At 40.1% G+C, this 17,972-nt stretch overlaps 1 protein-coding gene across 1 annotated transcript in view; it reads right to left on the bottom strand.

Annotated features, from left to right (window-relative positions):
- The window catches only part of LOC114042653 (heparan-alpha-glucosaminide N-acetyltransferase-like), a 354,161-nt gene that overhangs the window by 94,160 nt on the left and 242,029 nt on the right, over window positions 1-17,972 (bottom strand). The window contains exons 11-12 of the mRNA XM_027861344.1: window positions 3,274-3,386; window positions 761-885 (exon numbers count right to left, since the gene is read on the bottom strand). Coding sequence (XP_027717145.1) covers window positions 761-885; window positions 3,274-3,386 — 238 coding nt within the window. The remainder of the gene's footprint in view (window positions 1-760; window positions 886-3,273; window positions 3,387-17,972) is intronic.

The following is a 17,972-nucleotide window of genomic DNA, read 5'->3' as shown; positions in this document are numbered from 1 at the left end:
CTTTTTTGATCCTAGTTCTGTAATTAACTATACTTCCTGGTTTTCTGTAATCTGCAAATTCAATAAGTAAGCCATCTGTGCCATTATCCAGGCCGTTGCCAAAATGGTTACATGGCTCAGGGCCAAACACTGATACCCGGCTCACTGCACTAGAGGGCAAGTCTTCATCTTCAGGGTTCAGGTCTTTTAATTTGCCTAAACTGGACAACAACAAGAACCCAAATTGCTTTTTGGGTAAGTCATTCTACCTCTCAAGTCTGTTTCCTCATCTGTGAAACTTCATATCTAAGGACCCTTCTGGCTCCAGTACTTTTGATTCTCCAAGTTTAGTTAACAAGCCTAGGAATGATAGGATTATTACCGCTATTAGGAAGAATTTGAGCATTCCAGTGTGGTTACAAAGAGATTTGTATAATCAAAGCCCAAATGCAGGTAGAGCCAGGTGGAGACAGGAATTAAAAATCCTTAACTAAAACCGCTCTGCTTGATAATCACCTATGGCGGGGGAAGGATATCACATCTATGTTGGAGCTCTCTTGGCAAATGGGATACCTTGTGCTTTGGAAGCATTTGGGGGTGGGGGGTTGGGGAAGGTACCACCTCCTCTGCACCTGGACCTATAGAGACCTGACTTTTTGTTAGGAAATCAGACTATCCAGAAATGCTGCTTTTTTTTGTAGTTCCTGTTAACTTGATGTTCACTAGCTCCACATGGCTCCATTCTGGCAAGTGGGTGAGCCCTGGCCAGGCTGGAGCTTACCTGGGACAGCCAGGAACAGGCAGCAGGAAGGTCAGACACAACCAGAGGATCTCCAGACCAATGATAACGAGCCACTGCTGCCAGTAAAGGACAACATCTCTGAGGGGAGCCCACCACGTGCCAACCTAAACAAATGGGAACAAATAGTCAAAGAGATGAGAGGGACAATCTTTGGGCCACAGAGTGATTGCACCAGGGGAATAATAGGAAAGTTGTGGTTTGTCCTTCATCCTCAAAGAAGACCATGACATCAGGGAGATGATGATGTGACTTGAAGTTGAATTGGATTTAAGTGAGGAAGGGCTATGCAAAGTCACCAGCCTCACTTTATCCTCCAGAGCCATCTGGGTCCAGGGGCCAGATATTGATCAGGGTGATTGGGGATGGCCCAGGATGCAGCGGCCTTTTTAAGCTAAGATCTTTTCAGGTTCTCACTTTGAGTGCGGTAAAACGTCCATTCAGTAAATAGGCCTCTTTAAGTGAGTCAAGGGATGGCCCCTTTAATAATGCTAAAAAAAAAAAAATCAAACTGGGAGAAGAGCCTTAGGGTTGCTGGGCAAAAGAGAAACAGTTACTATTTACATTCATTTGGAGCCAGGAGGGCCTGAAAAAAATAACTACTAAGTGGTACTTGGGCAGGGACCTATTATTGTCCAATCAATGAAGGTCTGGATCTTTCAGTAGGAAATTAGATTTAAATTTGGAAGGGACCTTAAAGGCTGTCTAATCCAACCAACTTGTTTTACAGATGAGGGAATTAAGGATCTGAGAAATGGCCCGACTTGTCAGAGTTCATAATTGGCTTGTAATTTATACCCACATCTTTGGACTCCAAATCCAGCACACTTTCTACCATAATCAATCAATCAATCAATCAGCATTTAGGAGGTGCTTATTTCTCTTCTAGAGGCTGGGGATACAAAAATCATGAGAAATGCTTTCTGTTTCTTATCCAACTGTGGTGAAATCACCCATAACCATCTGAAATGAAAAGTGAAATGAGAACATAAACTTCTTGAGGGCAGGGACTACTTCAAGCTTTACTTCAGATCCTCAGGTCTAACAAAGCACCTTGGGCAGCTAGGTGGAGCAGTGGATAGAGAGCCATACCGAGAGTCAGAAAGATCTGAATTCAAATTCTACCTCAGATACTTAGTAGTTGTGTGACCTGGGGTAAGTACATCACTTAATCTCAGTTTCTTTACTTCTAGAATGGGGGTCATAATAGCACTTACCTCCCAGGGTTGTTGTAAAAAATCAAAGAAGGTAATAATTACAAAGTTCTTAGTGGTAATAGTAGTAGTAGTAGTAGTAGAAGAACTAGCAGGAGGAGAAGGAATAGGAGGAGCCACTTAATAGGTACTTGTCAAATGAATAAGGTCTATTTCCTTAGGTAATGAGTTCTCCCTTATTGGTGGTCTTAGTGCAGAAGTTAGATAGTCAGTTGGCACATTGCAGTGGGGATTCATTTTGGGGTTTGAGTTGGATGATAGGGCCACTGAGCTCCCATTGAGCACTGAAATTCTTGCAATTGAAGACTTGCAATTGTCTTCATAATGGTTTGTTCCAAAAAAAATGTATCAGTCCTTGAAAAAAAAAATTCCAGATGGAAGTTGAGATTTTTTTAAGTCCAAACTCTATTTCAGGAAACATACGTATCAGATACATTGTGTGAGAACTGTTGGATGCAAATGTCAGTTTGTCGAGACCCAGATAAATTACTGATTAGAAAGAACTATTGCCCAGAAAGGAGAGGAAGGGTTAGGGGAAGAAAAGGGAAGGGAGGAACTGAGAGGGAAGGGGAAGAAAGAATGGGAAATAACAGAGGTATAGAGAAACCTTCTAATTGGAAAAAAAAAAGTCCAAGGAAAAATCCAACACTGCTGATATGGAAATCCATAATTTGACTATACTATCCCTTTTTCTTCTGAAAAATGAAGCATCAAAGGGCATGGAAGACTTTTATAGCATTTTTGAAAAAGATTGGGGCTCTTCCTGTACCCCAGACTGAAGAACGGGAACTGTTCACGAGCCTGATCCCACTACTAATTGGTGTATGTAAATGCCTGTGTGTTATATATGTATATGCCTGTGTGTATGTATGTGTATATACATTGTGTGCATGTACATATGTGCATGCACGCATGTGTGTTTTGTGTTGTATATGTGTATATGTATATGCCTATGTGTATACAATGTGTGTATGTACATATGTGCATGCATGTATGAGTGTGTATATTTGTGTATTGTATATGTGTATGTGTGTGCTTGTATGTGTATGTGTGTTTGTGTGTATGTCATCTGTCCCATTAGAATTTAAACTCTTAGGGTTCAGGGACTGTTTCCTTGTTGGTTTTGTATCCCCACAACCTAGCACAATGCCTGGCACATGGGAGGTGATTAATGAATATTTATTGATTGATTGGTTGATCTAACAATCCAAGTGAAGGTACCTGGGCCACCAGGCACATTTAGCCACCATGACTGCAGACAGGAACAGCTGTGCTACTCACCTGGTACTTCTGGATATCTGTCACCCCAAAGGCAATCTGCATCAGGGCCACAACAAAATAGGTGAAGCTGAGCCTCTGAAAGACTCCTGGGAGCCTTGCCCAGCTCCAGGACCCTGGAGAACAGAGGAGTAGACAGGAGTCAATTCTATTCCAGCTCGGCTATTTACTTACATGCTACCAGTCAGATCATATTGCAAAGGTGATGCTCCTGACCTCAGAAAGGATGCTTGCACTCTTAAGTTGTGTCTGTAGCAGTGGGGATGGGGAAGACAAAGACAGCCACACTTTCTCCCCTTCTCTTCCTTAGGACCAAAGTCATGTGTTTTTGAGAAGACTGGGCTATGGAGCAAGATATTTCTTTTACGAGACCTTAACTTGCTGAGCTAAGAACTGAACCTTCCACACTCGGCAGCCTTCAAGACTGTCTTGTGCCTTCCTATCTCTAGACCTTTGCTCACCTCTTTGCTTCTCACTGGAATGCCCTTTGTGACAAAAAAAATCTATCATTTGTGAAACCTAGGAGATACACTAGATGTTATGTATTACATTATTTTGTTTCTGGGTGTTGGTCACTGTAATGCTATCTTCCAGGATTCGGAGCTGGAATAGACCTTAAATATCATCTAATCCAGCCTCCTCATTCTGCAGGAGAGCAGATGAGGCCCAGAGAGTCTATACAATTTTCCACTTGCCCAAGGTCACACAACCAATAAGAACAGATTCAAGATTCAAACCCAGATATTCTGGCTCCAAATCCAAAAATCTTTCCACTGTACCAAACTATCTTTTGTGAGGCTATTTTTTCACCTCCTTCTTTGAGAGGAGAAAGAAGTGGTTTCTAAGTGATTAAATAGAAGTGTGTGGTTGCAAGCAAGAGTAACTCATGAGCAATCAGAAGTGTTCCTGATTGGCTGAGGATGATTCTGAGATTCTAGAGTATATTAATGACTTGGGTACAGAGTATCCAGGGCAAATCCTCATTGAAATTAAAGTTAGTAAAGTGAAGAAGAATGGAAAGATTCTGACGTGAGAACTGGCAGTCTTGGTTTTGAATAGAATGAGGCTAGCCTGCTTGCTAGTTTTAGCTGCAGGGGCCCACTTGTAGGGTGTGGACTGAAGATTTAACAGGGGAATTTTGGATTAGGATGGCTTTATAAATCGGGGCACCACCCAGTCTGCTTTGGGTAGTTTTATTTTATGTATGTTTCTGATTGTTTTATCTTTGTGTATTTTTTATATTACAGCACTTTATTCCTTCTAAAATATATAACCCTGTTTAAACTTCCAAACACTTGCATGTGGTAAGGGAGAGGTGGACACTGGGAGCTGCAGGTATATCTGATGACTGCATTTAGATATGGGGGTCCCTACCCTATAGAAAGTGGAGTTTAAGCCCTCAGAAATGAAAAAAAATCACTGCAGTGGAAGGGCAAGTCATTCAGTCAGTTAACAAAAGTGTATGAAGTACTTAACCATGTGCCTGGCACTGTGCTGAGGCACTGAGAATACAATTACAAACAAAAAGAAAAACAGTCCCTTTCTTAAAGAAATTTATATTGGGAGGGGTGTAGGGAACAACACATGAAATAAAACTGAGAGGGTTGGGGGCTGGGGAAGGGAGGAGGAGGCATGGGGGAGAAAGAAGTCTGAGGAATAAAACGTAGATCCTGGGAAAGAATGAGAGAGTGAACCTGACTGGTCTGGGCATTTTCTTTAAAATGGAAGCTCCAAAAGGAACCCACCAATCAGAGGAAGGGGCTGCCGGGCTGGAGTGGTCTTCCAGAGTGAGAAGGCTCCTCTGGCATGGAAGAAGGACAAGTGTGGAGAGTCAGGAGAGGAAGCTGGAGAGGAATGAAGTACTAAGGAAAGTAAGAGAAGACAAGGCTAACATTTATAAAGTGTTAGGGCATTATGGGCATTAACTCATTTGGGCCTCACAATTCTATCCATGTTATACTTTATCACTCAGTACTATGTCTCAGAGCATTTCAATTCATCCATGGATCTTCTATCTTATCAATGTGGGTCCTCACTCCAATAAGGCAGCTCATGACTCATTTCCACCTTCTCATCTTGTGCAGCTCTTCTTAATTCTCTAATAGTTCATGATCTCATTGGTGTGGAACTGGGGTGGGGAACCTGCGGCCTGAAGGCCACACGTGGCCCTCTACGTCCTCAAGTGCAGCCCTTTGACTGAATCCAAACCTCACATGTGAAGGGCTGCATTTGAGGACCTAGAGGGCCACCTGTGGCCTCAAGGACTGTGGACAGTCCCTCCAGAGGTTCAGACTGTACTTTGTCCATGCCTTCTGATCCAATGTGACTCTTGTCTATTTCTTCCTGTAAATCCTCCACAGAGGTGCACTCATCTTCTTGTGAGCTTCCTTCCAGATCTCCTGATGTTGCCTGGATATTCATAGAGGATGTAGGCTGTGCATTGCTTATGCCTTAATTTTGTTCCATACAATTGCATAGCTAGCCCACCTTCTTTTCTCTTTTTACTTCTCTCTGACGACATCTCCTATGTGACTTCTCCCGTGTAATTCTTTGCTAATACTACATTGGAGTCTACTCATGCATACCATGCACCTCTCCACTGTCGTCTGGGTAACTTACAACTTTAATTTCTTAAAGACTATGGACGTCCATGATTTGTAATTATCCTTCAGAAAGGATAATCCCAACAAGGGGGGATCTAGGCCTTCTAGACCTTCTAACATTCCAAGGATACCAGTGGCAGGACTGTCTTATCTGTTTTCCAGTAACATAAGGGTTCCACTCTTTTTTCTGATCATACATTTCCTGGATGACATCTAGGAAACAGGATTCCCTGTGCATGATAAGGCCCTCCATAAGCTCTCATTTGCAGATGACATTGTGCTGATTACATCAAGCCTTGTAACACTGCAGAGTTTCCTACAAGAGATCTATAATCATTCAAAATAGATTGACCTGACCATCCACAGAGGAAAGACCAAATGGATAAAGAATGTTTCTTGCCCAGATTACAACACATTTTTGGATGGACAGCCTCTTGGGGACAGACAACAAATTTGACATGAGGAATAGGATAGACTGATTACTCTTTTTAAAAAAGCAAAGTTCCTTTCATCATTCCAGCTGAAAGCAAAAGCTCATTTTGTTTTTTTTTAAATAGCAACATTCTATGGCAGTGTTCTATGGCAGTGAGATATGAAATATAACAGCCTGTGGAGAACTGGATGCCCAGATTACAATTACAAATGCTGTAGCAAACAGATTATGCTTGCCAAGCTTCACTTCATTGTCCTTTAGGTCACTAGAAATTTTCATTCTCTTGGTTAGTGCTATCTACATTTGACATTTAAGAAAGCTGGAAACAGAGAGGTTAAGTGATTTTAGCCACAGTCACACAGCTAATTCAGTGTGGGCAGTAGAATTCGAACTCAGATGTTTCCTGTTTCTACATTTGGGCACTTAGTAGAATATGTAAGCTTGTTGCAGGCTTGAGTCCGGATTCCTTAAACTCTCCCTAACCATCTCCAGTTGCTGAAATCCTTCCCATCTCAGATGCCACCAGCTCTATGAAGCCTTGCTTGGTCCCACCCCCACTGCCAAGCTGGAAGTGATCGATGTCTTTTCTAACACCTTTACAACACATATTGTGCCTTGGATCACAGTTATTTGTGTACTTGTCTCATCCTCCTACTAGGCTGTATGATCCTTGAGGACAGGGGAGTAGTTCTATTCATCTCAGAATTTCCCCTCGTATCTAATGCTTACTTTGCAGCTGGTGAGCATTTATACATGTTTGTTGAATGAAAAATGAACACGAATCAACACTGTACTATAACTAACTACGGTAAGTGAGATAGAAAAGTCCCAAGCCTTCTTTGTCTCATCTAAGACCTGAGAGAGGAAGCTGTTGAGAGTTAAACAATGTCTAGAGATCACATGTGAATTGATATTTAAGGTTCACAAAGCAAGTTCCTTATGAGGTAGGCAGTATCATTATCAATATTCCCATTTTGCAAATGAGGAAACCGAGGCATAGAGTTTTTAAGTGACTTTTCCAAGGTCACCCAGTTAGTACTTGTCATGCCTGGGCATTAAAGCTAGTCTCCTGACTTCACATTCAGTTCTTTTTTCCAACCTGCCTCTCCAATGAAAGAAAGTGCTCAAATGGAAAAAAAAGTACAAATCTAAAATCAAACTGGACTATCACTGAATTTACAAGTGGATCCAGTTCTTTGTCTTTTCCATCATCCTTCTCCAGAGCCTCGTTATTTTCATCTTCTTGTGCTGTTTGCGTTACTGCCTTTGCTCCAGTGAGCCTTAGCATGCTCTTGTACTTTCATTGCATTTAACTTTTCCAGTCCCCCTCCTTCAAACGATCACTTAGGACCTTCAAGTGAGGAGTTATTGGCTGAAAGAGCCAGAGGGTTCGTCCTGGGGCCTCAGGTCCAGGGCCTCAGGGCTCCGTCTTGATTATGTTCAACTCCAGTGGAAAGAGTCCCATCAGTACATTACTGCCATTCATTCTTAATGCATTCTCCTTCATCTTTTGTTAGGCAAGCAAAAAATAAAGGGGGGAAGGGGACAGAGGGAGGAGCTGGTGCTTTTTAAGAGCACTATTTACACGCCTCCCCTGCCCATCTTCCATTTGGCTTTTCCAGCTGAGTCCAGCATGGTGATGATGATGAAGAGCTGAAGTCTAAAGTGGATAGGAGGGAGCATTGTGTAGTGAAGAGGGCATGAGACAAAGAAAAGACTCAGATCTTATACTCTGAACAAATCATTTCAATCCTCCAGGCCTCAGTTTCCTTATGTATAAAACGAGGGAATTCAGATGATCTCTAAAGTGCCTTCTAGTTCTAAATTCATCGTTTTCTGATCGCTTTCCTCTATTTTTAAAGTGATATCAATGACTGTTTTTAATGGTTCAGTATGTCTTGATCACTCCCTCACCCATATTGAATACTTCTTTCTGACAAAGAAGAACAGTTAAAGAAAATGTAACCAAACGGTAAAGAAAATGTAACCAAGCAATCACATCAGACATGTTCGCACAGCATTCTCTAGCTACAGTCGCTCACCTTCCACTTGGGAGGAGTAAATGTGTTTCATGAACAGCTCTTAGGACCAACATTAGCCCAAGTTAGGCTGCTTTTAAATGATGGTTTCATTCACTTTATTATAGTCATTGTGCATATTGTTCTCCTAGACCTGCTTACTTTGCTTTGCATTGTTTCATAAAGTCTTATCAGGTTTCTCTGAATTCTTAATACTTAGCTACTATGGTGCAATAACATTCTGTTGTACTCTTAATATTCATAGATGATGAATACTACCCATCTTCTGAAAGATAATGCACTAAATATACAGAATAAGCTTACATTGGTAGACACAGCCAACGTGGGATTTTTTTTAAAAACTATGTATACTTGTTACAAAGGTTTTATTTCCCCTTCCCAATGGGGGCAGGAAGAGAAACTAAATGCTTGCTAATTGAAAAAATAAAATATTTTAAAATATTATCCTTTCATTCTATACTGTCCTACTTAGTGGTCTAATCTTAACCATGGGGTCAGTGATCACCTCTATATATCCAGCCCTAACTTCTTTCCTGTTAGTCCGAAATTACTTTGTTAGCCTTTTTGGACATCTCAGAATGGATGTCCTATAGACATCTCAAACTCAACATGTCCAAAATGGAGCTCATTGATTTTTCCTCCCCACTTGTGAACTTCCCTACTACTCTTGAGATTACCACCACATTCTGAGTTACCTAGACTCAATCACCCTACATATCTAATTGGCTGCTAAATCTCTTACATATGTTCCCTTCACACAGCCATTACCTTAGTCCAGGTTCACATCACCTCTCATTTGGACTATTGCAATGTCATTCTAATTGATCTCACTGCCTCATCTCTTCCTACTCCAATACATCCTCTCCTCAGCTGCCAAAGCGGTTTTTCTTAAAGGTAGGTCTGACCCCATCACCCCCTCTTCAGTAAAATACAACGGTTCCATATTACTCAAACATGAAATATTCCATTTGATATATAAAGCTCTTCATAACCTGTCCCCTTCCTACCTTTCCTATCTTCTTAGACTTTACTCCCTTCTAGACTCTATGGTCTAGAAACCCTTACTTGCTATTCCTTACACAGGACACTTATTCTCCCATCTCCATGCCTTTGCATTGGCTGTTCTCCATGTCTGGTAGGTTCTTTCTCCTCACCTCTGTACCTTAGTTTCCCTGGCTTCTTTCAGGATGTAGCTTAAAACTTACCTTAAGTAAGAGACCATCTCCAGTCAGGGGAATCTCAAAAGTTCTCATCCTAGGATACATGAAAGTGTGTGTGTGTGTGTGTGTGTGTGTGTGTGCATAATCATATTTCAATATGATTTGTTTCCCTTTTAATCATATGTATTTTGCTTAATGCATTTAAAATCATTATTTTGAGAAATGTCTGTAGGCTTCACCAGCCTGCCAAAAGGGCCCATGACATAAAAAATCATAAGAACCCCAACACTAGCTTATAGTGCCTTCCCCTCTCTGCTTACCTTCCATCTATCTTGAATGTATCGAAGTATTTTCATGTTGTCTCTCCCATTAGAATGTGAATTCCTTGAGAGAGTAGGGCTGTTTTTGCCTTTCTTTGTATCCCCATTACTTAGAATAGTGCCTGGCATACTTAGTAAGCACTTAATAAATGCTTGTTGACTTCCACAATTTCTTCAACCATTCCCACGTTGATGAACACCCACTTTGTTTCCAGCTCTTTACTAGAATAGAAAATACCATGAGACTTTTGTTTCTGTCTTTGACCTCCTTGGCATATATACCTAGTAGTGGAATCTTTGTGTCAAAGGTATAAATATCTTTTCTAGAATAATTCTGAATTGTTTTCTAGAAGAGTTGAAGTAATTCACAACTCTACCAACAATGCATGGGTGTTTCTGTCTTCTTCTAATCTTGCCAATATCAACTGTTTTTGTTGTTTATTATCTTTACCATCTAAGTTCCCTTTTGACTCTGGTTCTCTCTCTCTCTCTGAAGGTCAGCCAATAAACATTTATTAAGTGACTACTATGTTCTAAAGTGCTAATCACTAAGGATACAAAGAAAGGAGAAATACAGTTCCTGCTCTCAAGAGTTCACAGTCACAGATGGAGACAGCATATAAACAACTATGTTTCACATATATAATATATATCTATTCTATATAAAATATCTATTAATATAATTAATTATGTTATTAAGAAATAATATAGTTAATTAAAATAGTTGGTATTATAAATGTGTATATGTGTGTGTGTGTATGTGTGTGTATATATAATATATATAATTGGAATATACTGTGTTAGAGTGCCAGGCCTGAAGTCAGGAAGACTAATCTTCATGAGTTCAAATTTGGCCTTAAGACGTTTATGAGCTGTGTGACCCTGGGCAAGTTGCTTAACTCTGTTTGCCTCAGTTTCCTCATCTGTAAAATGAGCTGGAGAAGGAAATGGCAAACCACCCTAGCATCTCTGCCAGGACAACCCCACATGTGGCCATAAAGAGACAGACACAACTGAAACGACTAAACAACAACAATTGTGTGTGTGTGTGTGTGTGTGTGTGTGTGGAGAGAGAGAGAGAGAAACAGAGAGAGAGAGACAGAGACTGAGGGAGAATAAATTAGAGATAATTTCAAAGGGAAGGCACTAGCATTTGAATTGGAAAAGGCTTTTTGTAAAAGATGGAATTTTACCTGAGACTTTAAGGAAGAAACCCAGGGAAGTCAAAAGGCAAAGCTGAGGAAAGAGAGGATTCTAGGCAGGGTAAGTAGCCAGTGAAAATGCAGTGGGTCAGGAGATAGGACTGTATTGTGTGAAGAATCGCAAGGAGGCCAGTGTCCCTGGATCATCAGTGGTCAATAGCTTGGTGTGATGGAACACAGAAAATTGGTTCCTATTATCAAAATTAGGTGAGTAGAGACCAATGAGGCACATAGAACAAGTGTTGGATTTAGAGCCAGAAAAGTTGTATGTAAATCTGAGCTCTGTCATTTGCTCCAACTTCCTATAATTCTATCACAGATAAGTAGAATGCAGATAATAATAGTAATAATAATTGCCATTTATGTAGTGGATTAAAGTTTGCAATGTGCTTTATATACACAAACTCATTTGAGCCTGGTAACAACTTTATAGGCTGCAAGCTATCAGTACTATCATCCCCATTTTGCAGATGAGAAAATTGAGGCTTATAAAGGTGAAATAACTTTCCATAGTGATGCAGTCACTAAGTGTAAGAGGTGAGATTCAGATCCAAGTCTTTAGGACTCTAAGTCCAGCATTCAACCTATAGTATGGTTGTCTGTATGCATACAGACATAGGGTAGAATCACTATCATGCTTGTGTCAAAGGACAGTTCCTTACAAGCTAACTAGATTGTTTTATACTTTTAGTAAGTGAAGTTGTTTTGGGAGAACTGATGTGTCTCAAAAGGTACCTATACTCATCTAGCTAGACTAGAGAATAGGGTTCTAGTATACATATCCATGACATTGATTCTTCTGTGTTTAATGGGTTTGGAGTTCAAGTATATGATGTCTCCTTGCCTGATCTCACTTCTTAAATCTCGTTCCCAGTATCCCTTGCCAAGTATGAGCAGCCATTTTGTGGTAACGACGGTAACGATGAAGCACTCTTTCACTTCCTGGATGAATTTGGATACAAGGAGAAAAAACCAAGGTCCAATTCAAAGCAATGGATCTGAAGAAATCGACCAGCCCTGGCCAGAGTATCTCAGAAACCTTTGTAGGGTATAAACTTACCTGCTTTCCATCATATCAACAGATTCTTGTTAGATCATGCTAGGTTTGAACCCATTAGTATTGGATTGAGATCACATGATACCTATTAGACAGCTCCTTGGGTCATTACTCCAGAGGGTCTGGGAAAGCAGGAAGAAAGAGTGGGAAGTCTGGCCTACCCACCCCAACGACCTAGCTTACTTTCTTACACCTCCATGGAATCTCCAGTGAGCCTTCTCCCCTAGAGGCCTTAGAAACACAAAAACTGCACCGGACAAACCCCTGCCCCCCCCCAACCAACCTGAAGCCCTTGAGCTGCCTTATTCTGTGGTCTGCAGAGGCTTAGAAGACTTTAATCCAATACTAAATAAATATAAATGATATTATTATCTCTCTTAAACCTTAACCTCACTTCACCAATTCTGTTAGTGGCCTCAGATCAACCAGTCTCTTATGATCAAAATGTTGGGTTCCCTTTGATTCATCTTCCACCTTACCTCTCATAACCAAGCAGATTCAGTTTATTATTTGAACTGTCAATGCATGGGAGTGATTCTAAACCACAATCCCATGCAACTATCTGACTACCATCCCTGTTAGGCTTATAGCTAATTTTAAAAAATCCATCATTTATGATCTAAGCCTTGTGACAACCATTAAGGTTGGAATAAAAAGAGGAAAAGAATTGAGTTTCAACTCAAAAAGGCTATTTGCTTATTTACCTGCCTATTTAAGCATGAGAATGTAACCTATTCCACCTACCCTGCAGTTTTTTGGGCCCCTGGGGCCTTTAGGCTGAGTTGGAAATATCCCTGGAGAGACTATCAGAGCAGAGAAGAGGCCTAACCCATTTGTGCTTCCTGTTCTGCCTCCCTTTGAAAGTAAAACTTAATTACATAACTGTAAATACATACGCATTAGGTATGTTATATATACTCACACACGCATGGCACTACATATTTTATGAGAATATCCTGCTGATGATGTGCATTGAAAAGATTTGCTTACAGTCAACACCATTTTTGAACACAAATTCTTGATGGATTTCATTAGCTTGAACAGGGTGGATCAATAAAAACTCTGAAAGAGAGAACAGCCCCGTGAGAGACATTTGCTTACTGCTGACCAACCTTCTCTAAAAGTTTCAGCTAAATAATAAAAATTAGTAGTAGCTAACAAATATATGATGTTCTAAAGTTTGCAAAGCACTTTCCATACACTATTTCATTTGATCTTCATAACGACCCTGGGAGGTGCTATTATTACCCCCACTTTACAAAAGAGAAAACTGAGGCAGACAGAGGTTAAGTGACCTGCCCAGGGTCACATAGCTAGTAAATGAGTCAAGATTTGAAATGAGATCTTTCAGACTCCAAATCCAACACTATGCAGGACCCGGGGCAACCTCTTGGATGTGAGCCTATACAAAATCTAGCCCAGATTCTGTTTAAAACCCTAGAAAGAAATTGCATCCCCAAACACATTTTGGGGACTCTTGAAAACAATCACAATAATAACTACTACAGCAGCAGCAACAGGAGGTTTGTGGAGGCTGGAGTTATAGAAGTCATTTTCTTCCAGGGTCCTCCCCAGTATGCATACAAATGAAATTGAACAAGAACAAAAGCTAAGTGAAGAAGGCAGGCTCGCTGCCCTCCATCTCCTAGTTTCCATCCCTGCCTTGCTTTTAGGTACCTGCCATCCGCAACATCAAAAACTCTTGCTTTGGGGCTGTTTTCGTTTTCTTGTTTTGTTTTGCCACAACAGCCCAGGATGTAAAAGCCAAATGAGTCTGCTTTCCCTGTTCTCTCTTCCTTGGAAGAACAGAGAACGGAACCAAAGAGCCAGTAAAAAAATGAAGACATACTGTAATACCTCCACTGACTTCCCAAAACATCCCTAATCCCTAGATGATTCTCCATGGGTTTGTGGAAACCAGACACCAGACAACAGCCTGGTAATGGTGAGGAGGGGGTCAGTCTGATAAGCCCTTTGTTTCTAAAAGTCTCCAGATCTGATTATTGTCACTAAAAGTATTGCTATATTTTGCTAAACTGAATTAGGAAGCCATTTTTGATGGAAACAGCAAAATGCTAATAGCTGGTCGTTATGACACTTTCAGCAAAGACGCCACAGCCTGACAGACAGCAACTGGCTTGGATTTTCTGGTAAGTGGCTAAGTGCAGACCCTCACTGACTGGAGAGCCCAAGAAGTAGGTGAGAAGAATAAATCATTACTGAGGATCATGCTCTATGTTGTCCTTTAAAAACAAATATAAACAGCATCATTATCATAATAGTCACCAGGAATTTCAAAAGCGTTACATCTAAGAAACCTGGATTTATTGACCAATGCAAATCATGCAAGGAAATGGTAGAAAATGCAACATATGATAGGATCATAGATTTAGAGCTGAAAGGGGCCTTCTAAGTTTCTCATTTTACAGATGAAGAACTGAGGCCCAAAGGGGGTCAATGACTTGCCCAAAGCCACCTTGAATAAGTGGTGTATCACCATAGATCACAAACATTTAGCACCTATCAGATACCTCAGGGGAAAAAAAAACTTCATGACCAGAATTATACACCAGAAGCTTGATATTCTTCATAAATGAACAGATGATAAACCTTTGTAATAAAAATATAGATCATTGGGGCAGCTAGGTGGCACAATTGATAGAGCACCAGCCCTGAAGTTAGGAGGACCTGAGTTCAAATCCAGCCTCAGACCAAACACTTGACACTTAACTAGCTGTGTGACCTTGGGCAAATCACTTAACCCCAACTGCCTTAAAATATATATATATATATATATATATATATATATATATATATATACATACATACATACAACGAGAGAGAGAGAGAGAGATCATAAAATATTTTTGAAAACTCAACACAAAGTGAATTGGAACCAAAGATTTGTCACAGACAAAACAAAGGCCCAGTATAACCCAGACATAACAATGATCCACAAAAATGTAAGAACAATGTTTTTAATAGATGTCACCATGCCAAAGACTCATAATGTTCAAACTACATAGAATGAAAAACTCTCAAAATATAGAGATGTAACAGAAGAAATTAAAATGACATGAGAAGAATATGAAGGATAAAACCCCACCATCTTGTCTGCAACTAGAATTGCCCTGGAGATGTTTTCAAGGAGCCTATTGGAGATGAGCCTGCATCCCAAGATATTCTTTCATTATATAAATCAATCATTTTATCTAGTTGTTCAGTTGTTCAGCCATGTCCAACTCTACATGAACCCATGGACTTTTCCATAGGGTTTTCTTGGCAAAGATACTAGAGTGGTTTGCCATTTCCTTCTCCAGCATGTTCCCATTTTACAGATGAGGAACTGAAGCAAATAGAGGTTAAGTGACATAGAATCTCACAGCTAGCAAATGTCTGAGGCTAGATTTGAACTCAGATCTTCCTGACTCCAGACCTGGTGCTCTATCCACTGTACCGCCTAGCTGCCCCCAATCATTGCACCTACCTGAGCAATATTTTTCAAAAAACAAAAACCCTACCCTATTAAACATAAAAGAATAATAGCAGGGTTGTAATAAAACAGAACTGTTTCTTTCTGAGCTCCAACAAACATAGAGATAATAAAAACAAAATAAGGAGAAGCATGATAATAATAACAAATGAACTTTGTGGATTGCAAAGTCATATATACATATATTGTGTATACATATATACATATATGTATATATACATATACATATACATATATATATATACATATATATATAATCTCATTCTTACCTCACAAAAACCCTGTGAGGCAAGCGCTACAGTTTTGAGGATTGGGACAGCTAGGGGAACAGTGGATAAAGTATTGCACTGGAAGCTGGTAAGGCCTGAGTTCAAATCATGCTTCAGACACTTACTAGCTGTGACCCTATATGCCTCCCAGAGTGTTGTAAGAGTTGAATGAGATAATATTTGTAAAGTTCTCTGTAGATCTTAAAGCACTATATAAATGGTAGCTATTAGTAGTAATGTTTTCATTTTACAGATGAGGAAACTGAGACTGAGAGAAGTTAATTGATTTGCCCAAGATAACATTAGTAAATGTCTGAGGTAGCATTTGAACCAGGTTCTCAACTCCAAGACCATCTACTCTGTCTCACAGTCTTTAATATTAGTTAGAAATTCAGACTAACTTGCATTGTTTCTCTAATGAACTTTTAAAACAGTTAGTAGTATGGGAAAAGTAGAAAGTCTTCTCAGCTGGGAGTCAGGAGTCAGGAGTCATACTAACTTAAGGTAGAATGTTGGGCAAATCGCCCAACTGGATGCATCTCAGTTTCTTTGGGCCTATGCATGCCTCCTAACCCCTAACAGCTACAAATACCAGATCCTCGCTCTTGCTTCCTTATAAGTGATCAAAACATCACCAAGATCCCTTACTATTGATACTCAACTACCCTCTGTGTCCCAACTCTCTGTTAACTAGCTTGCCTTGAGAGTCATTGGTTTGAGAAAACCCAGGAATTTCATTTCTTGTCCAATGGCATCCTTTCAGTGAAGCTCAGTCATTTGTTGTGGATGGAACTTCTCCCAAATGGCCCAAAAACTTCCTGTGGGACTCTTCATCTGTCATGTCCTCACATTCTTTTAACCTGTTTCTCTACAATGCTCACAAGCTTTAATAGACAAGTAAGGGAGTGGGTGGAGGAGTACCATTTAGAGGAAAGCAACTCACTTTGCTTTCTTGGACTCAACCTGCAAAATGGGGTAAAATCTACCCTAGTAGGTTATTTTGAAGAGAGAGAGAGAGACAGACAGACAGACAGAGAGAGAGAGAGAGAGAGAGAGAGAGAGAGAGAGAGAGAGAGAGAATTTATATAAAGTATATTTGAAGGAGGTAGATGTACCTGTCAGACACGGTTATTTCAGTCAGCAGAAAAATGCATTCAGTAGTGGAACAGTAATAATTCTTCACGCTTTCTGACATCCTGGATAAGAGTCAATATGGCATATGCAGTAGTTCTGAAAGTGTGATACAGACACATCTGGGGGTCTCCAAGATGAATATGTAAGGTCAAAGCTATTTTCATAATAATACTGACTTTAAAAAATTTTTGAAATGGTAATTGATTTCTGAGATGGTAAATATCAATAGATATAATTCACATTAACAAAAGTTCTTTGAGGGTCCTCAATAATTTTTAAGAAAATAAAGGGGTCCCTAGGCTAAAAAGTTTGAGAACCTTTTGTGTAGAGACTACAGGGAAGGACTTGGAGTCGTGAAGACCTGGGTTTGAATCCCTCTTCTGACACTTAGTAGCTGTGTGACCCTGGACAATTCACTTCTCCACTCCAGGCTTCAGTTTCTTCATCAACAAAATGGGGTTTTTTGGACTCAGAGATCTCTAAGATTCCTTCCAGTTCTAAAGCTATGATCCTGAATTTCCCATAAGATTATCCAACCTTTTTTTGCTAACTTTCAAGCAAGCATCTTTCTGATTATGAATTCCACTTCTGGGGTGTCTGAATAAGGAGAAGAAAATGGCCTGGAGAGTAGACACTAGCATTCTGGTCCCTGAAAAGGGATATTTTCTACTATAAATTAATCATCTGGAGTTCTGGTTTATCAATTAGCCTCTTGTGAGTTTAGCCCCAAATGAATTGATAAAAATTGAATTCCTATAGCTGCGAAGTTGAGATCAAACCAATCTCAGACCAGTGGTGACAATGAGATCTAGCCATCCTAAGCCCTGCTTGAAATAGCCAGCTGACTTCTAATTTCAATTCAACTGAGTATTTATTTAGCATGTACTCTGTGTAGGGTACTATGCCAGGTTATGGGAAAAGGACAAAAATATGTAAAATAATATTTAAGTCCCCAACCACAATGATCTGACCATCTAGCAGGTAGGATAAAA

Source organism: Vombatus ursinus, unplaced genomic scaffold (genome assembly GCF_900497805.2).
Source record: "Vombatus ursinus unplaced genomic scaffold, bare-nosed wombat genome assembly UNPS02000749.1, whole genome shotgun sequence".
Taxonomy (NCBI): Eukaryota; Metazoa; Chordata; class Mammalia; order Diprotodontia; family Vombatidae; genus Vombatus; species Vombatus ursinus.
This window is presented reverse-complemented; position numbering and strand designations above follow the sequence as displayed.